Source organism: Cervus canadensis, chromosome 17 (assembly GCF_019320065.1).
Source record: "Cervus canadensis isolate Bull #8, Minnesota chromosome 17, ASM1932006v1, whole genome shotgun sequence".
Classification (NCBI taxonomy): domain Eukaryota; kingdom Metazoa; phylum Chordata; class Mammalia; order Artiodactyla; family Cervidae; genus Cervus; species Cervus canadensis.
In genome coordinates this window covers 3,096,618-3,120,632 of record NC_057402.1, presented here as the reverse complement: position 1 = coordinate 3,120,632, position 24,015 = coordinate 3,096,618, and the positions used below count along the sequence as shown (strand labels likewise).

At 58.1% G+C, this 24,015-nt stretch overlaps 1 protein-coding gene across 1 annotated transcript; it reads left to right on the top strand.

Annotated features, from left to right (window-relative positions):
• Positions 1–4,222: 4,222 nt before the first annotated feature.
• Positions 4,223–23,120, top strand: DEGS2 (delta 4-desaturase, sphingolipid 2). The gene is made up of 3 exons (XM_043434467.1): positions 4,223–4,391; positions 20,298–21,040; positions 22,616–23,120. Exons 1-3 carry the CDS (start codon positions 4,310–4,312, stop codon positions 22,760–22,762), a joined length of 972 nt encoding a protein of 323 aa, XP_043290402.1. The 5' UTR covers positions 4,223–4,309; the 3' UTR covers positions 22,763–23,120.
• The last annotated feature ends 895 nt before the right edge of the window (positions 23,121–24,015 follow it).

Here is a 24,015-nt window from a genome sequence, read left to right as displayed (position 1 = left end):
TTAACAGGTTGGAATAGACCTTTATGTTTCCTGGGAGACATTACTCTCATTCCTCAATCCGGTTCTCTTTCCCCCCTGGCTCTGTTTTCCCAGGTGTGAAGTTCCTCTCATTCTTGGGGTGAAAAGTGAAAGTGTTAGTTGCTAAGCCGTGTTGACTCTTTGTGACCCTATGGACTGTAGCCCAGGTTCCTCTGTCCATGGAATTCTCCAGGCAAGAATACCTGAGTGGGTAGTCATTCCCTTCTCTAGGGGATCTTCCTGCCCCAGGAATCTAACCTGGGTCTCCCGCATCACAGGCAGATTCCTTGCCATCTGAGCTACCAGGAGAGCCCCTGGCTGCCCTTTTTTCATGGAGTGATTTCCCTCCGGTGTTGGCTGGCTCTGAGTCACGGGCTGATAGACTGCTGGCTTTGGGGAGGGCTGGGAGGTGCAGTGTGGAATGCCTTCTGGCCTGTTTTCTGCAAACATTGGGCAGGGGAGGACTTCTGCTGGGGCAGCAAGCACTATGTTAGGACTTCTGGGCGTAGCTGCTTCCCGCTCCTCACAGGCAGCTGAAGACACCAGAGCACCCTGCCAAGAGGTCAGGATCTCTCCTGGGGGTCGGTGAACCCCCCTACTGGGGCTGGCACCCAGCTTAGAGGAAGTGGGGGCTGAAGGACATGCAGGAGTCATGGAAGAGTGGCTGGCCTTGTTGGCTTCCTTTAGTTACCACCCACAAGAGTCTCCGTTTTCCAATGCTGTTAGGGGTTTAATGACAACAGTTACATATATATGCATATATATGCATATGTACGTGTATATATGTATAGGTAGGTATGTATAGGTATATGTATATTTTATACACTTCATTTTTAGTTTAGTTAATTATTTAAAATTTTTTTTGCCACACTGTGTGGCATGCAGTCTCTCAGTTCCCGGACCAGGGGCTGAACCTGTTTTCCCTGCAGAGGAAGTGAGGAGTCCTAATCACTGGACACCAGGGAGGTCCCTACACTTCATTTTTAAATCAACTTTAACATCTGGTTTAGATTTACAGAAAACCTGCGAAGATAGTATTGATGGTTCCATAGCCTCTACACCCAATTCTCTTTATATCTATAAGATATTAACATAATCTAATGTATAAGAAAGTGAACATTTTTAATGTTAACACATTATCATCAACTTGAGTCCATACTTTATTCAGATTCCTTTAGTTTTTACCTAATTCCCATTTTCTGGTTCAGGATCCCACGTAGGACACCGCATTGCAAGCAGACATGCAGTTTCTTTCCTTTCCAGGACCTGAGACGTGGCGGGGAGGCTAGGGCACGTACTCTGAGTGGGTTCACCATCTTGAAGCTGAGTCTCTGTGGGCCAAGCTGACCTCGGGGAACTGGGGATTACTCAGGATTGGAAAAACCTGGTTTAAAATTCAACATTCAAAAAACAAAGATCATGTCATCTGGTCCCATCACTTCATCAAAAATAGATGGGGAAAAAGCAGAAAGAGTGGTAGATTTTATATTCTTGGGCTCCAAAATCACTGCAGACCATGACTGCAGCCAGCCACGAAATTAAAAGAAGCTTGCTCCTTGGCAGAAAAGCTATACAAACCTAGACAATGTATTAAAAAGCAGAGACATCACTTTGCCAACAAAGATCCATATAGTCAAAGCTATGGTCTTTCCAATAGTCATGTACGGATGTGAGTTGGAACATGAAGAAGGCTGAACAATGAAGAACTGTTACTTTTGTGGTGCTGGAGAAGACTCTTGAGAGTCCCTTGGACAGCAAGGAGATCAAATCAGTTAATCCTAAAGGAAATCAACCCTGAATATTCATTGGAAGGACTGATGCTAAAGCTGAAGTTCCAATGCTTTGACCACCTGATGCAAAGAGCTGACTCACTGGAAAAGACCCGAATGCTGGGAAAGATTGAAGGCAAGAGGAGAAGGGGATGACAGAGGATGAGATGGTTGGATGGCATCACTGACTCAATGGACATGACTTTGAACAAGATGGGAAGGACAGGGAAGCCTGGCGTGCTGTAGCCCATGGGGTCACAAAGAGTTGGACATGACTTAGCAACTGAACAACAACAGGATTGAAAGTCCTGAACTTTTATTCTACTCCCAGGTCTCTCTTCAGTCTGTCCTTTGACTTGTCCCCTTTTTGGCCTCAATTTTCTCATCTGTAAAATGAAGCCATTGGGCTAGTGTCAACTGGACAGGCGCAGTCCTGGGGTCCATCTGTGAGTGGTTTTCTGATCTCTGTACCGGGCAGAGGGAGCTGGCAGTCATGGTGGTGACCAGAGGGCAGAGCTGGGACCCAGATCTCACTGGTTGTAACATGGATCTGACACTCTGACTTTGGGCTTTTAAAGTGGAAGATCAGGGGCGTGTCCCAGCTTTCCTGCTTATTCTGAAAAGTGAAAGAAAGTAAAAGTGTTCATTGCTCACTGGTGTCCAAGTCTTTGCAGCCCACCAGACTACTCTGTCCATGGGATTGTCCAGGCAAGAACACTGGAGTGGGTTGCCATTCCCTTCTCCAGGGGATCTTCCCCACCCAGGGGTTGAACCTAGTCTTCTGCATTGCAGGAAGATTCTTTACTGTCTGAGTCATAAGGGAAGCTTATTCTGAGGCCCTCTTTATCTCTGAGCCTTGGTTTACCCATCTGTAAAGTGGCCGCTGTTGGGATGACTGCTATGGCTCCCTCTGGCTGTGAGCAGAGCAGGTTGCCCTGGGAGATGCTGAGCTCTCCGTTCCCAGAGGTGTGCAAGCGAAGAAGGTGACACTGTTGGATGGTGCAGGGGGTGGTAATGACCCAAGGCTCTAAGCATGTTCCCTTTGGACAGGGAAGCCAGCCTCCGCACTGGCCCATTTTCCTACCCTTGACTCTGGGGCAGGTGGCTGGCTGTCACGGTGTGCCCACATATTTGCTTCCCTTGTCATCTCATGCCAGGACTGCCTCTGGCCCTAGGCTGAGGGCCATCTGCCAAATGTACCACACCCCTGGCCACAGACTTGCAGGAGACTGGGGTCGATGCCCGCCATCATTTCCTGCCTGCCTTGTGGTACCTCTGACTTCCAGGTCAGTCTGCTTCCCCAGGCAGCTCCTGCAGGCTGGGTTCCAGTACACAGGGCACACCATGCAAAGCCCCAGAGGAGCAAGAGGAGGACGGGAGGGATCCCTGGGAAGGAGAAAAATGAGGAGCCCTGAGCCCCGACTCCCCCCAGACCAGACTCTCCATTCCGACAAGGTTTGGGTTCTTCCAAGTCCCAGCCTTTGCATCTTCCATTGGCTCTACCGCCAATGCCCTTGGCCTTCTTTAGCGGTTGAACTCCTACTCACCCTTTGAGACCTAATACAAAAACCACTGGACTGTGCCCTGGCTGCCCCAGGACCTACCTGTGTCTCGGCACGTATAATCCTGAGTTGTAATCGGCCTCTTCCGTGCCCGTGTCCCTGTCCCTAGCTTTCCCAGAAGGCGGGGATGGGGCTGACTCACCTCCCCGGAGCTGCAGACGCCTCATCACCTGCCCTCTGATTGCCTGAAAGGAGTGGGTAGGGGCAGGGCGGATCACTGTGACGAATCGTTCCCGAACTCCTTCTGCTTTTGGTTTGTTTGTTTGTTTATTTTGGCTGCAAGGCGGGGCATGCCGGCATGCGGGATTGCCTCCACGCCCCCTGCAGTGGAACCGCGGAGTCTTAACCCCTGGACCGCCAGGGAAGCCTCCCCTTCTTTTCACCCGCACAACACAGCCGTCTAACCCCTGTTAACTACCCTCCAACTCCTGCCCCGGGCCGGGCGGCGGGGCGTAGGGGAACGCTCCTCACTCGCGGGTCCGTCGGGGCAGGGGCGGCGGGAGCGCGAGTGGCTCTGGGCCGCCGAGAGAACAGGCGCCCAGCCGCGATGGGCCCGGGCGTCCCCGCACACCCCGGGGTGCGGGGGTCCGGGGACTCTCCCGGGGTCGCTCTAACAGCCCATTTTCCAACCCGAGGGAACTGAGGCGCCGAGAGGCCCGGGGACTCGCCTCCGCCCCGCCCGAGGCCCCGCCCCTCCTGGTGGCCCAGGCGCCCCGGCCCCGCCCTGAGGCCCCGCCCCCTGCTGGCCCAGGGGCTCCTTGTCCCGCCCAAGGCCCCGCCCCTGAGCCCCCGCCCCGCCTGCTGGCCCAGGCGCTCCAGGCCCCGCCCCGAGGCCCCGCCCCCATCCCGGCCCCGCCCCCGAGCCCTGAACTGGTCCTCGCGCGGCGCAGGACGACAGGTGCCGCGGAGCCGAGCCCTGAGCAGCAGCCGGGCGCTCAGAGCCGCGCTCCCAGCCCCACCATGGGCAACAGGGCGGGCCGCAGCGACTTCGAGTGGGTCTACACGGACCAGCCTCACACGCAGAGGCGCAAGGAGATGCTCGGTGAGCGCGGGCCCCAAGTGGGGACAGCCCTGGGGCCGTGTGGTGTCCCGGGTCAGCCCAAACCCGGGGAGACGTCGCTTCTGCGAGGCCCGGATGCCCAGCAGGCCTTCTCCGACCTCTGCTTCAGAGGGTGGGAGCTCCACTCCCAGTCCGGCAGCCTCCCCAACTCAGGGTCCCCGGCTCCGGTCTGGGACTCTCCTTCGAGTCTCTGTCTCTGTCCCGGGATCGAGGACCCGAGCCCAGATCCGTGCGTCGGGGGAGCGCGTCTCGGCTACTCCATCCCGGCTGTGGGACGGGAGACCCTCCCCGGACTCGAGGCGCACAGGTCAGCCCCAGGGACTGTCTTTGTGAGGGATGCGCCGCCCCCGCCCGCGAAGGCAGCTCCGTGGCCACCTGTTGGGCACCGCACCCTGGGTTCCCCTGTGCGCAGGGCGCCGGCTCCCGGCGGCCCCGCCCGAGAGGCGCCAAGCCCAGCCCCAGTACCCGGCTTTAGGGCAGAATGAACGCCTCGAAGGAAGCAAAGCTGAACGAGAGACAACTTATTTAAAAACAAACAAACAACAAAGAAAAGTTTACCAGAGTGTCCTTTTATTTTGTAGCGCAATGTACGGTGGCCCCTCTCTGTTATGTAGTGTCCTGGAAAGTCATCTTTACTTACATGGTCACCCATCCTGTGGACTCACCCACCTTGCGGACTCCATCAGTCTCTCAGAAGGACCCAGAATGTACGGTTCCTTTACCCACGATTAGAGGTTCAAGGACTCGCACCTCCAGAGCAGCTGCTGCTAGGTGCCACCAAGTCACCTTTGCAGCCATATCGGTTTCCAGGTGAACACGGTGGTTCTCCCCAAAGTCCGTCACCATTCCACACACTCACCCACACGTGCAGTTGGCAAAAGTCTTTATTCTTTGCCAAACAGGTTGACAAAACAATACTATTTCATTATGACTTTAATATTTAATTTGATTGCTTTCAGTGTCTAATTGGCCATTTAAATTTGTGTTTTGCTTTCTCTTGGGTTGGCGTTTTGCTTGTTGGGTTGTTAGAACTCTTTGTATTGAGGTTTTTAACCCTTAGTCTTATACAATACATTGGAAATCTTCCCTTTATAATCAGATGAGCTTTTTTTTTAAAAACGCATTTGAATAGATTGGATCTTTTGTTTAGAATTTTCTCTTTTGTGTCTTCCTGCTCCACCCCAAGACTAGGAAAGTATTCCTTTTAAACCTTTCAGACACAGGATGCAGAGTGGTTAATGTAGGGCTATGCCCTGCTGTTGCTGGGGTCCCAGGGCCTGGAGGCCCCTGGGTGGGTCTGTGGGTCTGTGGTTTTCCCCTGTGAGGTGAGCGATAACCCTGCACTGTGCGTGGCCCCAGCGGGGGTGGGGGGTGGGCGGCATCGTCTGTTGCACTTGCGAACTTCCTGCAGGTGGCTCAGAGGGTCCTGCAGGGCTGTGTTTCCTTCCCCTTCCCGGGCTCTCCCCGCCACCCACCCCCCTTACGGGACTCACTGCGCACCTGGCCCCAGGTGGAGAAGGCTGGGGGATATAGCCTGGCCCACAGAGCTGCCTGGGGGGATGCAGACACTCTGGACTGCAGCATTACTTCCCCACTCTGCATAATGGGCACAGTAATCCTTTCTGGCAGAGTGGGTGTGAGGATAAAAGGAGATGTTGGGTGAGAAGGTGCTCCATTGTGGTACCCAGCTCGCCAGGACGTGGAGAAGGATTCCTCTCTGAAGAGAGAAGCCATGGGCCCTGGAACCAATCCAGGAAGCATCCTGGATGGGATGGCTGGGAACCCTGGAAGACCTGGAGGAGAGGGTGGAGACTTGGGCCAGGGCGGGGACAGCACAAGTTCTCAAGGGCTGACTCTCCAGGGCGCTTTGCAAATTCCCACTGCACTGGGTGCTGCGGGTTCCTCCCCACACAGCCAGTTTTGAGCTAAGGAACTTGGAGCGTGTCCTCTTCCCTCCCTCCCTCCCAGGCATTGCGGTTCCTCCACCCCAGAGTCCTGCCTGCCTGCCCTACTCGCTCCAGCTCAGCTCTCCCTCCTGCAGGAACAGCCCCCTCCCGGCCTGGGTTGGGGGAAGGTGCTCCAGGGGAATTCCCCTTCCAGCCCATCAGGTCTTTACTTCTTGGAGGCAGGTTTCCAGACCTGGAAGCTTTGCAGACCTTGATTGTGAGCCAGGACCACACCCACTCATCAGCTTTGTGACCCTGGGCGAGTCAATAAGCAGATGAAGAAACTGAGGTCTGATTGAGTTGAACGGGTTAATTGTAGTTCTTTCTTTGTGGGGGTGTTGTGCAGGTTAAATGAGGTGGTGTGAAGTGTTTTGCCACCACTCAATCAATATTAGCTGCTCTCTTGCAGCAAGGCTCCGTGATTTCCCCAAGGACGGGGAGTGAGTGCTCTTCCATCTCTGTTTTCCTGTTTTCTTCCATCTGCTGTTTCCCAGCCTGAGAAAACCCTACGTGTAACTGTTGGTCTCTCTTTAGATGGGAGGCACAGAGTGGGGCTCAGAGAGGGGAAGTGACTTGCCCAGAGCCACACAGCTCAGAGGCCAAGTTGGTGTTCAGGCAGGGATGTGCCTCAGTGCTCCTAAAGAGCCTCACCTCTTGGAGTCGTGCGTGCATGCCAAGTCACTTCAGTCTGTCTGACTCTTTGCAACCGCATGGACTGTAGCCCGCCAGGCTCCTTGGTCCATGGGATTCTCCAGGCAAGAATGCTGGAATGAGTTGCCATGCCCTCCTCCAGGGGATCTTCCTGACCCAGGTGTCTCTTACATCTACTTGCACTGGCAGGCGGGTTCTTTACCACTAGCGCCACTAGGGAAGCTCAATCCCGGAGTCAGAACCCAGGAAGTCCTTGCGTAGAGCCAGCAGCAGTGCTCTTTGTGCAGGACCAAAGTCCACCTCCAGATCCTGCCTGGATGGAGGAGACATGCCTCCCAGGCCAGGGCTGAGGTTCCCGTGCTGCAAGGGCAGGAGCAGAGAGCCGGTGGGGCTCCGTCCTGTCGGAGATCAGAGCCCAAGCCAGGCACGCCCAGAGGAGTAAGAGGCAGGGTTTGAATTTGTCTTTTCAAAAACAAACAGCTTTGTGATTTTTTTTTTGTTTGTTTTTGTGTTTTATTTATGAAAGGGCACACACACAGTTAAAAAAAAATCAAATAATCAAAAAATAATCCAAGGAAAACAAGGAAGTAAGGCTCCGGCAATTGTTGGCTTATTTGCTTAGGAAAAGCCTTTGCCGGGGCTCTCTCAGTGGCAAGTGGTTAAGCCCAGAACTGAACTGGCTGACAAGCTCGAGGGAGTTCATGGAGACCACAGGAGAGGAGGCCACAGGGCCGTTCTCTCTGTCCTGATCCTGCCTGACCCGCCTTCTCCGTGTCCACCAGGCGGGCTGCAGCCTGCGGCCACCCAGCTCTGAGATCCCGCAGAGGAAACAGGTGCCTCCCTCCCCTTCTGCCCTGAGCCAGCTCACCTCTGGCCAGAGCTGTGAGGCCTCTGATTGGCCAGTCGGCAGGGGATGGGCAAGCCACACAGCATCACATTGTGAGGACAGAGGGAAGCAGCTATTGGAAAAAGGGGTGCTGTGCTCCGAAGTTAGGTGGGGAGGGAGGGGTGCTTGGGTACACGGCCGCACAGACACTAAGTGATCCCTAGGGCCCTATTTGACCTGACTGCGTCCTTCCTGGCTCGAATCCTCCAAGGCAGCGGTCCCCAGCCTTTTCAGCACCAGGGAACGTGTTTCAAGAAAGACAGTTTTTCGCTGGACCTGGGGTGGGGTGGGGATGGTTTGGGGATGATTCACACGCACAACATTTATTGTGTACTTCACTGCTATTATTATCACATCAGCTCCACCTCAGATCATCAGTCATTAGATCCTAGAGGTTGGGGACCCCTGCTCCAAGGGTTTCGCTTCCTAAAAATCTCATCTCTGCTCTCTGTCGACACCCCAGTACTCTGGTAACCTTTCTCCCTAGCTCCTGCTCTCCGGCTACTCGGTGGAGTGTGGCTCGCCCTCCATCTGCCTATTTCACGGCTTTTGCAAACGCTGTTTCCTCTGCTTGAAATCTTTTTCCTACTCCACCTCCTTCTAGGATTCCTTCAAGTCTCAGACTAAATGTCCCTTTCTCAGAAACATTGTGTGATAGTACGTGTGTGCACACAGACTTTTTGTTTGGAAATAATTAATGAGTTGACTCTCTGGAGGAAATGAAAAGTCCCTGATTTGCAGACTGGCAGTTGTCAGTCTTTGTAACCATTTCCATCATGGCCAACTTCACACTGCCAACAGGCATCGCTGCCCACGTTGCTGGGGAGACGGGAGCATACGTGGGGTGTGACAGCGTCAGGCGTGGGCTGGTGGTCTACACCACAGTGTACCCCACCCTCGCTCCCCAGCCACCCCTCCCTTGTCCTCCCGTGGAGTACTGTGCACTGTTACCTCGTGACCTTTGCTCCCATCTGTAAATCTGCATCGGCTTGTGGGGCGGTAGCTTTAATTGTCCGACTCTTCCACTCGACTCTGAGCTTCCCGAGGGCAGGGCAGGGCCGGGCCCACCGCCACCAGTGCCCATCCCAGCGAGGCTGCAGGAGGCAACAAAATCTTGAGCATCTCTAGTCCCACCTGCCAGGACCGTCCCGGGGCTTTATCCTCTTTCCAGCAGCGCCCAGGTGGCGATGTGGTAAAGAACCCACCTGCCAATGCAGGAGACGTAAGAGACACGGGTTTGGTCCCTAGGTTGGGAAGATCCCCTGGAGGAGGGCTTGGCAACCCACTCCAGTATTCTTGCCTGGAGAATCCCATGGACAGAGGGGCCTGGAGGGATACAGTCCATGGGGTCTCAAAGAGTCAGGCACACAGCGATGCCAGGGTCGCATCAGCAGCAGCACGGGGCATACAGCTTAATCCTTGCCACTGGGGAGCAGGAAGCCCTGTCTTTTCACTTAGAACATTTTTTCCATTCTTTTCTCTTCTCCTCCCTACTTTTTTTTATTTAATCTTACAAACATTTACATTTTTTTGCATTTTTTAATGCTGGGCGGGACCTTGGGAATTTAGGCACCCTGCCCAAGGTCACCTGGCCATCTAGGGTTAGGGTTAGGACAAGTCTCTAACCTGGTGACATGGCCCGCGCCTCTGACCCACCCTTTCCTCCACCCGGGACCTGAGAACAGCCTGCCTCCCGTCCAGCCCCTGGCACGTGACTCATGGGCAGACTCCAGCTCACGTGGCCCCTGCTCTCATTCTTTCCGACCTCTGTACTAATGTGTGTGCCATGCCTTTCCTCCTGGCCTGCTTCTAACCCGCATTCTTTAATTTGTACCCACTTTTATGAGGCATGATTTACATGCCATAAAATTCACTCATTATAAAGACACAGTCCAGCGATTTTTAGTGAGGTTACACAATCCAATCGAGTTTAGAGTGCTGCCCTCACCCCGGAGGGCCCAGGACCCCTTGCAGTGACCATCCTAGACTCACGTCTCGAGTCCCGGCCCGCGAGTTCCCGCCTGAGGGTCACGGGTCCGGTGTGCGTCCTCTCCCGGCACATCCTCGGGGGGACACAGTGTACGCCCCGACATGCGGCGCCCAGCCCTGCTCAGCCCAGGAGCCCCTCCCGCCTCGGGATCTGGGGCCTGGCTCATCCCCGGAGCTTTGGCAAATATTTGTCAGTGAATCAGGAGCAGGTTCTGCGGGAGGCAGGTGAGGGGGTGGGGTCGTGACTCCTGGAGGTGCTCTGGGCCCCTTCCCCGGTCCCCTCCACCACTCCCAGTGCCTCCCACACTGACCAGACAGGCCTAGCTTTGCCTTTTGGCTCCGAAACCGAAACCCAGGTGGGAGAGACAGGGCTGGGGGTCGGGGGACGGCTTAGCAGAGCTGTGAGGAGCCGTGCGGGAAGGAGCGGTGGAGAGGGCTGGGGCGCCTTTGTCGGAGATGCCGTCGGAAGCAGGGCCGTGGAGGGGGGCGGTGAGGGAAGGCGCTGCACCCGGAGCGCATGTGGTGTGACTTGTGGCTTGGGGGGGCAGCAGGGAACTGACAGACGTCAGGGAATGTTCTAGACGAGGGAGCTCCTGGTGGGGAAGGGACCCCTCCACCCCGAGCTAGTGGGACCATCGTGGCACTTGACCTCCCTGGGGAAGCAGCCGGTCGGCAAGGGCGAGGTGGGGGCCTGGGGACCACCCCCGCTGCCCGCAGAGGGTGAGGACCTGGCAGCCTTCACTGCCCACTGCGACCTGGCACAGCGGGGCTCATCAGGAAAGCTTCTGGGAACAGCCAGGTGGCATCCACGGGAGACTGCTCTGTGGGGTGGCAGCCGACCCTGCGCCAGCCTAGGTCCCGCCTTCCCACAGGCTCCTCCTCTGCTGGGCCCTCGGGGCTTGTGAACAAGTCTGCCGTGTATGTAAATGTATGTAAATGTATGTCGGCACCTCAGGGCCGGCAGCCTCCTCCCTCTTCCACCCCCACCCCCGGGTGTTTATAGCCCGGCACTCAGAGCGGCCCCCTAGGGATGGAGAGTGAGGAAGCTGACCCAGAGAGGGACAGGGGCTTGCCCCAGGGCGCACAGCAGCTGGACTGAGTCAGGCTGGAGTGCGGCTCTCCTGAACGGGGACCCAGGGTTTATCTCCGGGCACTTGGCCCTGATGACACAGCCCAGCTTCAGGAAACAGCTCCTCTGGGGCTGAGGGATCCTTGCAGACTCTGGAGGAGCCGGTGGAAATCAGGCGTGGTGCAGCCTCTGTGTGCCTGTCTCTAAGCTGGGAGCCTGGTCCCCTCCTAGGCGGGCTGGTGGGGCCCGAATGACGCCGAGCACGTTTCACCTGCTGAGGTCCGGTTCCACACCCGGGCTCCGGCTCACGTCTGGCAGGCCCGAAGCCGGGGGTCCTGAGGTCAAGTCTCGGCTCCGTCGGCCTTGCCTGGACCCTCCCCTCCCCTGGGCCCCCATCCCTCCTGTGTTGTGCCTGGACAGTGTGACTTCCAGCAGTGACTGCTGTTCTTGGCCTGCCGCCTCGGGCCCCACCTGAGTCGCTGCTGGAAAGCCATTTGCATGGGTCTGGTTCGAGGCAGCAGTCGGTGCCCGGCTCCAGGGTGCCAGACGGGACCAGAGAGCCCTGAGGCCTGCGTGTCCTTAGCCAGCTTCTGCGGTGCTCTGCGCTGGAGGCCCGGGTAGGCAGGTTTCCCCTGCCGTCAGCTGAGATTGCCCGGGGCGGGGGGGCGGGCAGAGCCTGGTCAGGCTGGGCCAGGGCTCCGCTTTGGGGGCTGCAGGGCGCTCTCGTCCTCCTCCTCCAGCCTCACCCCTCTCCTGGGACCCGGAGAAGATGGAGCCTGCAGCTCTCCCCTCCCCGGCCACACCCCTGAGCCCTGGAAGACACACCCCTCGGTCAGGCCAGCCACCCCCACCCTGGCCTTCTCCATGACCCTGCCCCGCACCTCCATCCCCTCTTTCTGCCGCCCCCTCTCCCCCATCTCAACCCCCCAGCCCGCCCACTCCCCCCTTGCCCTCACTCACCTTCTCACCTTGCTTCCTGCCCACACAGCTCCTGCTGGGGCCCCCGGGGGCCTTGCTAAGTCCAGCAGGCGCCTGTCCTACCTTCCTTTCTCTAATCCTCTTTGACCCCCGCAGTGGGACACCCCAAGCCCACAGCTACAGCTATCTGGAATCTGACTGTGCCCAGTGACCTCGTTAGGCCTGCGTAGCTGGAGGGCCCCAGAACATCTTCTTGGAGAGGACCCCAAGCCTCCCAAGCTCTCCTGGGGCCTGGAAGCCCTGGCATTGAACAGGTTCAATGTTTGCTGTTCCACCTGTCCAGCAGGTGGTAGATGGCTTAGAGAACCAGCTTGACCCACTCACCAGTGCCGCTCGGGTTGGTCCAGAGTTGCCGCTGTTCAGTCGCTCCGTTGTATCCGACTCTGTGACCCCAAGGACCGAAGCACGCCAGGCCTCCCTGTCCGTTACCAGCTCCCGGAGCGTGCTCAAACCCATGTCCATCCAACCATCTCATCCTCTGTCGTCCCCTTCTCCTCCCACCTTTAGTCTTTCCCAGCATCAGGGTCTTTTCCAATGAGTCAGTTCTTCCCATCAGGCGTCTAAAGTATGGGAGCTTCAGCTTCAGCATCAGTCCTTCCAATGAATATTCAGGATTGATTTCCTTTAGGATGGACTGGTTGGATCCCCTTGCAGTCCAAGGGACTCTCCAGAGTGGCCCCACTTAGATGGCGCCTTCCTGGGGTCTTCACTGAAGGCTGAGGCCGTTCATTGAGGCCTCCCAGTGCTGCCACCCCTGGAATCTGCTGCGCCACCCCCCCGCCCCGGTGCTCTGCTGTCTGAACCCTCACAGGGTCTTGCCTGGGTCCCCCTTGGGCTGTAGCACTTGCTCTGCCTATCCCCCCGCCGTCATGGCTTGCTGGGGCTCCCCCCGCCCCGTCTCTGTGGTCTGGACAGGGCTCTGGGCAGCGGGGAGGTGATCTGGAGCTTGGCCCCTTCTCAGATTGCCCCTGAGCTGCCCAGAGTCCAGCTTGTGCATCGGCCCACTTCCTGTTGCTTCCGGCAGGACGGCCAGGCCCAGTGGCGTCGTGGTCTGGGTGTCTGGGGCCTGTTCTCATAGGTTAAAGCAAGTCTGGGGCCAGATCGGCTTCCACCATCATCAGTCCACGGCCCCAAGGGTCAGAAATGGGATGTTTTTACTCTCAGGTCAGGAAACTGTTTAATAACACCAGTAGTAACAGCTCCTAGGGCTCCGAGCTATCACCCCAGGCTCGCCACAGTCTGGATGTGGCGGGGTGTGGGGGAGCAGGCATCACCCCATTTCCCAGATGCGGAGACCTAGGCTGGGGGGCAGTGTACAGCAGTGTACGGCCTCGGTTGGCCAGGGGTGGGGGCTGGAGACCAGGCACTCCCGCCCATGTTGAGGCCGCGGCCGAGCTGAGGGCAGCTGAGTCCTTGGGGAACTATCAGGAAAGCAAGAAGGTGGCGCCAGGCCAGGCAGCGGGGGGACCCCCAGGATGCGCTTTGTTCCACTCACGCAGGACTTACTGGCCTTGTTCGACAGGCACTGGGGGCTCCCCATCCAAGGTCACAGCTGCTGGCTCGGTCACGGCCCTGGCCTCTGAGCAGCACAGGAGTGGCCTGTCCATGGGCCTGGGTGCCTGAGCTGGGGTCCTTCCTGGTCCCTGCTGGCCCAGAACTTGCCAGGCTGTGCTCACCTGGTACTGGTGTGGCCTGCCCTGCTCTCCTGCCCCGGGCCTGGCCTCCTTCCAAGGGGAACCGGGGGCGGGGGGGGGGCAGCCCTGTAGAGGCTTGTGGCCCCTGGCTACCTGAGTCAGCTCCCAGGTGTGTCTGGGCAGGTAAGGGCCCAGTCCCTGCTTGCTCAAGGAGGGAGGCTGGTGCCCAGAGACCCGCCCCTGCTGCTCGGGAGACTGGTGGAGCCCGGCGGGGCCTGTGGTCCCAGCCTGACATCCAGGTATGCAAAGGCCTTGCATTTGATGACATGCAGGCCTGGACTGTGGGTGAGAGCTTCCCCACTGCTGAGGTCACAGGCGCGTCCTTCTGGCCCCAGCTGTCACGGAGACACCTCTTCCTCCCCTGCTCCACCCCACCGTGGCCACTGGACCCCCTCCCCAGGCCTCTCAGCCCCCCACTGGAGGCATCCATCTTCCTGGGTAACACTGAGGCCCACCCTCTGACATGTCCCTGCTCACCCTGACCCCCTCTCGGGGCCAGAACAAGCTGGAATGAGGCTTGCCCACTGCACCCCCTCCTGAGTGGGGCCTCCACCCGCCGGCCGGGTCCTTGGTCTCCCTGGCCCTGCCCGGCAGGGTGATGCTGGGCGCACGCCACGCTGGCTGCCCGGCCTTGGCCAAGGCTGGTGGGCCGTGCGGCCCTCGATGGCAGGGTCGAGCGTGAGTGGCCACTGTGCCCGATGCCAGGCCGGGCCGAGGTGGGGCCCGAGGCCGTCCGGGCTGCTGGAGCCCCGGGCTTTCCTCGTCCGCGGTCCAGCTGCTGCTAGTCTCCTAGGGCTGCAGACCCCACACTTGTCCCCTCACGGTCCTGGAGGTCCGATGCCTGACCCGGGTCTCAGGGGGCTGCAGTTTCCTCCGGAGGCGCTGGCGGGGGAATCTGTCTCCAGGCCTTTCGAGCTTCTGGAGCCGCCTGCGCCCCTCGGCTCACGGCCCCTCCATCGTCACAGCCAGCGAGGGAGGTGGAGACCTTGCGCATCCCTGGACCTCCTCTCCTGCCGGCTTCCCCGCTGTCCCCAGCCTGGGGTGACGCTGGGCTGCTGGGATAACCCAGACGCTGCTTGCTGTCATGAGGTCCTCAGGCCAGCACCCCAGGCACCGTGGAAGTGGGGAGTAGGAGGTGGGCATCTTTGGGGGCGCTGTTCTCTGCTCCACCCCCCCGCCCAGTTGCCAGTCTCTCCCTCCACCTTGGGAGCTGGTTTCAGGTGGCAGGGCCTTGCTTCCCGGTCCCTGCCTCTCTTGCCAGCCTGGGGCAGCGGGCATCGCCTGGGGGCCTCTGGCCTTCCTGGGGAAGCCAAGTGGCCTCCCACAACAGGGGGACGACCCACGTGGCTGCCGTTGGGCCACGTGGGCAGGCCTGGGAGGAAGCGGCCACCGGCTTAATCCCACCACCCCCGTCCCCGGCATCCCCGTCTGCGGGCAGCACCCTGGTTGTCGGCCTGTTAAACCTGCCGGGTCTCCACGTGTTGACCGCTCGTCACAAAGCGCAGATTAATCTGGGTGCCTGCTCCCAGCCAGTCAGCCCGAGCCTCCGTGCCTTATCTATCCATCCTCCCAGTGGCCTGTTTACGGTTCAGAAACAAGCCTTGGAGCTGAGGTAACCTGCTTGGAGCCGGCATTTTTTAAAAATTTTTTATATCATGGGAAGCTCTAACAGAATTTGCCATTCTAACCATGTGTGCTGTGCTTAGCTGCTCAGCCATGTCCGACTCTTTGAGACCTCATGAGGTGTATGCAGCCCGTCGGGCTCCTCTGTCCGTGGGGATTCTCCAGGCAAGAATACTGCAGTGGGCAGTCTATCCCGTCTCCAGGGGATCTTCCCGACCCAGGAATGGAGCCAGGGTCTCCTGCATCGCAGGCGGATTCTTTACCAGCTGAGCCACCAGGAAGCCCCGCTTTAACCGTGTGTAAAGCGTGTGATTTGGTGGCGTGAATTCACGGTGTGGTGTAGCCCTCACTACTGTTTCCAAACCTTTTTCTTGACTCCAAACAGAGACGCTACACCCCTTCCCCATCACTGCCCATCCCCTGGCCCTGGCAGCCTCCGCTTTCTGGCTCTGTGAACTTGCCTATTCTAGATATTTCACTGAAGTGGAATCATACAGTTTGTGGCCTCTTGTGACTGGTTTCTTTCACTCTGCATAATGTCTTCAAGGTTCATCCATGTTGTGAGTCGCCTGGGTCAGTCCTTCATCCCTGTTTTTGGAGGAGGAGGTGCTGGTAGTTTATTCGGGAGTCTGTTCCCAGGAGCAGGATTAAGGACGCTGACATTGTGAAGTGGGGAAGTGGGAAAGTCAACATAAGGACTTTTTATTTTTCCCATAGCCCCCGACTTTATTATTTGAATATTTGCAACTCTGACTCTATACATAAGTTTTAATTTCTTACAAAACTCTACATTCCATATTGCTAGGTCACTTAACTCTCCGTCTTATGTCACATTTCATCAAGGGGTATTTCCCCAAATGACAACCGGCCTGATTGTGGGCTTGCTGCTGTTCAATTGCTAAGTTGTGTCCGACTCTTGTGACCCCATGTAGACTTCCAGGCTCCTCTGTCCACGGGATCTCCCAGGCAAGAATACTGGAGTGGGTTGCCATTTCCTTCTCCATGTAAGGATTTTTTAAATTGAAGTATAACTGACCTATAACATTATATTTATATTAGCTTCAGGTATACAACATAGTGATTAAAAAAATTTTTTTAATGGAAATAGTCGATTTATAATGTGTTAGTTTCACATATACAGTAAAATGGTTCAGTTATATACATGTACAAGTATACGAACATACAAATATTAGTTTTTACATTCTCTTCCATTATAGATTATTACAAGGTATTGAGTATAGTTCCTTGTGCTCACAGTAGGTCCTTGTTGATTATCTATCTTATATATAGTAATGTAGATATTTTAATCCTAAACGCCTAATTTATCTCTCCCCCCCAACACAATGGTTTCATATATTATATTTCAAAATGACCCCCATAAGTCTAGTTAACATCTGTCATCTTACAGTATTACAATTTTTTATCTTGATGAGTTCTTGGATGACAAATTCTTTTTTTTTTTCCAGTTTTGAGATGTAATTCACAGATAATATAAGTTTAAAGTGTACAACATAGTGGTTTGATATGTGTATGTATTGCAAAATGATTACCACAGTAAGTTTAGTGAGCATGGGATGACAAATTCTTGATGAGAACTTTCAAGACCTGCTTTTGTAACAAGTTAAAAGTATGCAGTACAGTATGACTAACTGTAATCACCATTCTGGGTATTACATTCCTATGTCCTACTTGTTTTATAACTGGAAGTTTCATTCCTCCCTGAGGCTGAATAATATTCTGTTGTGTGGCTGGACCTCATTTTTGTTTATCTGCTCATCAGTTAATGGACACTGATGGTTGTTCCTACTTTCTGGCTGTTGTGAATAGTTCTCTGAACATGGGTGTGCAAGTATCTGTGACCCTGAATTTAAATTCTTTAGGAGTGGAACTACGTGGTCTTATGGTTAATTCCATTTTTAACTTTACGAGAAACCACCCAATTGCTCTCCACAGTGGCCGCACCATTTTGCATTCCTACTAGCAACACACAGACAAGGATCCCTGTTTCTCCGCAGCCGTGTCAGCACCTGTTATTTTCTGTTTTTCTGAGTTTAGGTGTCTTAGCAGCTCTGAGTTGGGACCACACAGTGATGCTGGCGGCACCCCTGGTGACTGATGATGTTGAGCATCTTTTCATGTGCTTAGAGGACCAGGTGCACATCTTTGGAGAAACATCTATTCAAGTTCCTTTGCCGATTTTTCGTTGGGCTGTTTGTTTTTTTGTTTGGGGGTTGAAGGAGATCTTTATATAGTCTGGTTATTAAACCCTCTTTCCAGAGCTGCAATTTGAACGCTGCTGTCTTCCAACTCTGGCTGGGGATGCTGTGGTCCCCGGGGGCCCATTAAGCAGGGCTGAGATTTATCGTCCGTCCTGCGCTTGCTTGCGCTTTCCCAGGTTCAGCTTTGACACTGTGCTGTGACCACCCTTCTCTTGGACCTGATTAGATGGTGTCCTTGGCAGATTCAGGGAGAGCTCTCTGGATCAAAGGGCCCAGGCAGTTGTGCAAGGTGGAAGCCTGGGAGTAGCAGGCAGTAGGGGGAAGGAGGCCGGAATAAGAACAGGGAGCGGAGGGCTTCCCTGGGGCTCAGTGGTAAAAAAAAGTAAGTGAGGGTCACTCAGTCGTGTCCACCTCTTTGGGACTCCATGGCCTATACAGTCCATGGAATTCTCCAGGCCAGAATACTGGAGTGGGTAGCCGTTCCCTTCTCCAGGGGATCGTCTCAAGAGACCTGGGATCGAACCCAGGTCTCCCACACTGCAGGTGGATTCTCTTATCATATGAGCCCCCAGGGAAGCCCAGGAACACTGGAGTGGGGAGCCTATCCCTTCTGCAGGGGATCTTCCTGACCCAGTGATTGAACCAGGGTCCCCTGCATTGCAGGCAGATTCTTTACCAGCTGAGCTACGGGGGAAGCCCCAGTGGTAAAGAATCTGCCTGCCAATACAAGAGATATGGGTTCAGTCCCTGGTCGGGAAGATGGTACATGCCGTGGAGCAATGAAGCCCGTTCGCCACGACTATGAAGCCTGTGCTGGAGAGCATGCAGACCGCAACTAAGCCCGCACACCCTAGCGCCGTGCTCTGCAAAAAGAGAAGCCGCTGCAATGAGAAGCCCGGGTACCACGACTAAAGGGTAGCCCCCGCTTGATGTAATTAGAGAAAAGCCCTGGTAGCAACGAAGTCCCAGCACAGGCAAAAATAAAGAAGTAAAACTGTATATTAAAGAAATAACAGGGGGCAGGGGTATGATATTCAGACCCCACCCTGGCCCCCGGCAGGCTGTCTTGAGGCAGACTATAGCGCATCCGCTCACTTGCCTGAAGCCCAAACCACTGTAGCTGCCGGATGAGGTGACGGCTTGGTGGGAGTGTTGCTGTGTAGGCAGCGGGGGTGTAGGTGCTGCCAGGCGGATTCCGTGGGCTTCCTGGGCAGAGGTTGCAGGACGTGGGGACCCCGACAGTCCCCCCAGCATCTCCAGCGGATGCGAGCTGGCCCACCATCAGGACCAGTCTGGGGGACACACAGCCTCCGAGGCACATCCGCAAGTCACTCTGAGACTCAAGAGGCCCAGGGAGGGTGGGAACGTACCACGGCCACCCAGTGAGATCAGGGCTGACCTCAAGATGGGCTTGTGGTGCCACTGCAGCTCGGGTGGGGGGACTTGGAGAGAGCTTCCCCCTTGACTGGACAGAATTCCTTGGCTCTTGTGTGCATCGCCTTGCATACCCCCAGGGACAGGCAGCTCACCACCTCTAAAACAGTTGATCGCATTGCTGAGTGGCTCTGATAGGAAGTTCTCTGGGCTGGGAGGAAGGAGGAGCACAAAAGGGAAGCGACTTCCTGGGTCACTGGGAGAGATGGGCAGGCCAGGATCGGATGCTGGGCGATTTGAGTCAGGGCCTGCCTGGCTTCTGCTGCAGCCCTGGGGGACCCTCTTCCCAGGCCAGCCTGAGGCCGCCCAGCTGCTGGCTGGGCAGGAGGGGTCGACATTGGGCACACTGGAGTTGGGCACTGATGGCCCTAAGGGCGCCTGCATCCTCCCTGGCCTCAATCCCCATCCGTGTGCCCGGACACTGGCCCCACCTGAGGATCCCAGGGAGACAGCAGACCTGGGGTGTGAACGTGACGTCCCCTCGAGCGCGTGTCGCCCCTGCCCTGTCCCTCCCGGCCTCTGGACACTGCACCAGCCAGCTCAGCAGCCTTACGCCTGGCCCTGCAGCCCCCTCCGGCCAAGTAGAGGTTTCTAGAAGGCACTGCCCTCTGGACCTAAGGGCCCCGACTCCACCCTTTTCTCTCTTGGCTACTCCCTGCCTGGGCGACTGCCCTGCCATTGTGTTCTCCCTTTTCTGTTAAACAAAATACAGAAAAGTACAAACGACATGATAATAAACACCCACCACCCCCACCCCCAAATAAGCATATCCAACGTTTTATCCTATTTCCTTCAGATCTTGTTTAAAAGGACTGAAATACCGAGACAAAGCCAGAGCCCTCCACATTCCCCTCCCCCAGCCCCGCCGCCCCCTCCCAGGGCCCAGAGAGTCTGCCTGTGGCCCACCCCCCACCCTTGAAGACACAACCACGCACAGCACCGCGTGGGTATAGAACCTGCAGCTCCCGGCAGCTGCTTTGATTTTGGGCATCACGTTTCTGTGACCCAGGCTGACACCTGCTCTTTGCTGAGGCTGGTGACCAAGAACCCCCCCCCACCCCGCCACTCTGGGAAGTCTCCCCAGAGCCCCCCTGGGGTGGGCGGTGGAGGCGGGTCTGCGGGTGCAGAGTCTGCAGTACTCTCTGGGTCACCGCCTGGGGGCTTGATGGTGGAGGGAAAAGGCGGGAGGGAGGGAAGAGGGCAGGAAAAATGGGAGGAGGAGAGGAAGGGGAGGGAAGAGGAAGGGGGAGGGGGAGGGAGGAGGAGGGGGGAGGGGTGGGCCAGCAGGGGGACGGGAAGGAGGGGGAGGTCCAGTGGGGTGGGAGTGGGGGGGGAAGCACAGATTTTGGGACCCAGGAGGCCAATGCCTGCCTCACCTTCTCCTCCGCCCTCCCTACAGCCAAGTACCCAGCCATCAAGGCCCTGATGCGGCCGGACCCCCACCTCAAGTGGACCGTAACGGGGATGGTGCTGGTGCAGCTGCTGGCCTGCTGGCTGGTGCGGGGGCTGGCGTGGCGCTGGCTTTTCTTCTGGGCCTATGCCTTCGGGGGCTGCGTGAACCACTCGCTGACTCTGGCCATCCACGACATCTCGCACAACACCGCCTTCGGCACGGGCCGCGCCGCCCACAACCGCTGGTTCGCCATCTTCGCCAACCTGCCTGTGGGCTTGCCCTACGCCGCCACCTTCAAGAAGTACCACGTGGACCACCACCGCTACCTGGGTGGCGACGGGCTGGACGTGGACGTGCCCACGCGCTTCGAGGGCTGGCTCTTCTGCACGCCGGCCCGCAAGCTGCTCTGGCTGGTCCTGCAGCCCTTCTTCTACGCGCTGCGGCCGCTCTGCGTGCACCCCAAGGCCATGACCCGCATGGAGCTCTGCAACGCCCTGGTGCAGCTGGCGGCTGATGCCGCCATCTACGCCCTCTGGGGGCTCAAGCCCGTGGTCTACCTGCTGGCCAGCTCTCTGCTGGGCCTGGGCCTGCACCCCATCTCGGGCCACTTTGTGGCTGAACACTACATGTTCCTCAAGGGCCACGAGACCTACTCCTACTACGGGCCCCTCAACTGGATCACCTTCAATGTGGGCTACCACATGGAGCATCACGACTTCCCCAGCATCCCCGGCTGCAACCTGCCCCTGGTAGGCGGGGTCAGGGGGTGGGGGGCGAGGCGGGGAGGTGTGGGGAGGGCTTTGGGCTGCCCTGTGGCCTCTCTCTCCTGCCGATCACGGGGTGGCCACGTTCTCCCTTGCGGTCCCCAGGGCAGGGGGAAAGGCCATGAGGCACACGGCGTGCCTGACTGGAGAACGAGGAGGTGAATTCAGGGTGGGCAGGGGCTTGAGGGCTAAGTTACAGTTCAGGCCTCTTGGTTTCATGGGACCCTGTTTGAGCACAGTTGTGACAGGCACAGGCTGGCTGTGTGTCCTGGGCCCAGCCGCTGGCCCTCTGTGTGCCTCAGAAGGTGCAGCAGTGTGGGCGAGGCAACCTCCCTTCTTGTCCCTGCCCTGCAACCTTCCAGGGCCCCCTCATGGCACAAAGAGGCCAGAGGTCTTGCCCTTTGTGACCCTAGGGGTCAGCATGAAGCATCCGTCCTGGGAGACCTGGGGTTGGAGGAGTGTCTGAGTGTGCAAGTCTGTGTGTGTGTCCCTGTGTGTCCACGTGGTTAGGTGTGCCTGTCCGTACATGCGTGTCTGGGTGTGCATGTTCACCCACCCGTGGGTTCGAGTGTGTGAGAGCGCTGGCCTGGGTGTGCAGGTGTTTGTGGTGCACTGACCCCCACCCCGCTCCGCCCCACTCCTCCGAGGTCCTGCTCTGTGCTGACCACTGTCTCGTGGACGCCTCACCCTAAGCCCATGCGACATTTCAAGGCCATCATGCCCATTTCACGGATGAGAAGGCAGAGGCTAAGGTTGGAGGGGGGTTCCCTGGCCCCAGGAAGCAGCAGAGCCAGACTTTTGACCCAAGACGCTCACAGGAGCGTCTGCTGTCAGCTGTGACCCTTTAACTCCTCCCAAGCAAAGTCAAAGGCTCCCAGCTCCCGCCTTGTGGGTCCCTTCATCCCCGGAGGGCGCCCCCCCACCCCCTCCCGCCCCGTCTTCGGCCATAAAGCAGGCCCTGTGGACCTGGCCTTCCCCACGGTTGGCGAGCAGGGGAGGTGCCGGTGTGGATGTAGCTGCTTAGGCTGGAGCGCTTCCTGGAGGAGGCGGGCTGAGGGTGTCAGGTGCAGAGTGGGGCAGGGAGCTGCAGTGGGAAATGACAGGTACTGAGGCCAGAGAGGAGGGTGTTGGGGTGAGGGGGTGGTGAGAGCCGAGGCCGGAGGAGAGCCTGCAGGTCACCGAGGGCATCTTGTGCCGGGTGCGGAGGCGCGGGCACAGACCGTGGTTGAGCAGGACTCAGCGCTCCGGCCCACCCCGGGGCTCCTGGATCAGAGACTCGGGGTGTGGGCCCCCGGGAGGGAGGGGAGTGTGCATTTTAATTCCTCACCCCGTTTGGGGGCGGGGGGAGGGGGGGAAGCTCAGCGCCTCCTGGTGCCAGCGGCCCCTCCGCTTTCGGGCAGCGCCTGCGGCCTCCTGCCTGGCTCAGCGGGAGAACACAGGTACCCTCAGCGCGGACTGGGCTGTGCGCGCGTGCACGTGCTCACGTGGTCTGTGTGCTCGCACGTGCGTCTGCGTGCGTGCGCGCGCGCGGCCGCTGACCCGCTCGCCCCACCCCTGCAGGTACGGAAGATCGCACCCGAGTACTACGACCACCTGCCCCAGCACCACTCGTGGGTGAAGGTGCTCTGGGATTTTGTGTTCGACGACTCCCTGGGGCCCTTCGCGCGGGTGAAGAGGGTGTGCAAGCTGGCGGAGAACCGCCTGTGAGCCCGACGGCCGGCTGGCGTCCTGGGGCTCGCTGCTGTCCCGCCCCGCCCCGCCCGATGCAGGGCTGGCTGTCAGCGTTCCCGGCCTAATACCCAGAACTGGTTTGGCTGCATTTGGTTCCCGCGCCCTGGGCCGCTGCTCTTTTCCCCGGAGCACCCCCCGCCCCGCACCCCCTCCCCCAGACCACACCTGGCGGCAGCGGGCACCGATGGCGGCTCGGGCTGTACATGGACTGGTGACCTCAGGCCGGCCCTCCCTTTCAGGGCTGGGCCTGACCCTGCCCTGGGCACTCTGCGCCTAGGGAGCAGAGTCCTCTGGCGTTCCCATGCCCTAAATTAAATCCAGCGTTGGTTTTCAAGTCCCCAGAGCCTACTTCCCCGGATTGGGCCTGGCTCCCTGCGAGCAGGGCCTGGGGCCGCTGTGTGCCGCCCTCGTGGGGACCAGCACTGAGGCAGCATCCTGGCTGGCCCCAGGTGTGGGCAGAGGTCCATGTGTCCCTTGGCCCATGCTCCTGCCTCAACCCGCCCACCACCCCGGTCTGCCTCACCCCTGCTCCACCTTGAGCCCGCACCCCCACCGGCTCAGATGTGGGGCTGGAGAAGAGGTACCGCGGGTCAGGGAGATGGTGGGTGGACAGGTGGCCAGACCGAGGTGTCAGTCCAAGTGAAGGGCAGCTCTGATGGTGTCTCAGGGACGTGGGGCACTGCCTGTCCTGGCTAAGCCAAGGACTGATGACACAGGTGACCGGGGAGGCGTCGGCAGCTCCCCGGCCCAGGGAGGGGCTGTGTCGGGATGGGCGTCCGGGTCTCCCACGGGCAGGCAGGCAGCAGGAGGGCGCCTGGGCGAGGGAGACAGCCCCCCTTGGAGACGTGAGGCTGGGTAGGCCGAGGATCACCCCTGGGGGCGGGTGTGGTGGGGCTGGGAGTGGCCCTGGGCGGTCTGACCACTGGACGGCCCTGGGAGTAGACCCCTGTGCTCGATGAGGGAGGGGAGCGTGGCTCTCAGTAGGGAGCCCCGAGCGCTCAGCTGAGCCCTGAGTTGCCAGGTGCTTATCTGATCCCGCCAGAGCTGAAGGTGGGCCCAGGGCTGTCAACCGTCCTGGGAGGCGGCAGCCCGGGAGCTGGGAACACCCCGTGGACACCTGTCCGCCCTCCTCCCCACGCCCCGGGATTCCTGGACTGTGGGTGGTGGGAGGAGCTGCAGAGTGCCTCTCGGAACGGTGGGTTAAAGCCGCTCCCCTCCTGACACGCAGA

Bases quoted from the DNA above. Each gene is read 5' to 3' on its own strand.
- DEGS2 (XM_043434467.1), top strand. From the start codon at position 4,310: ATGGGCAACAGGGCGGGCCGCAGCGACTTCGAGTGGGTCTACACGGAC. The intron at 4,392-20,297 runs GTGAGCGCGGGC...CCCTCCCTACAG, and splicing joins GAGGCGCAAGGAGATGCTCG to CCAAGTACCCAGCCATCAAG. The intron at 21,041-22,615 runs GTAGGCGGGGTC...CCACCCCTGCAG, and splicing joins CCGGCTGCAACCTGCCCCTG to GTACGGAAGATCGCACCCGA.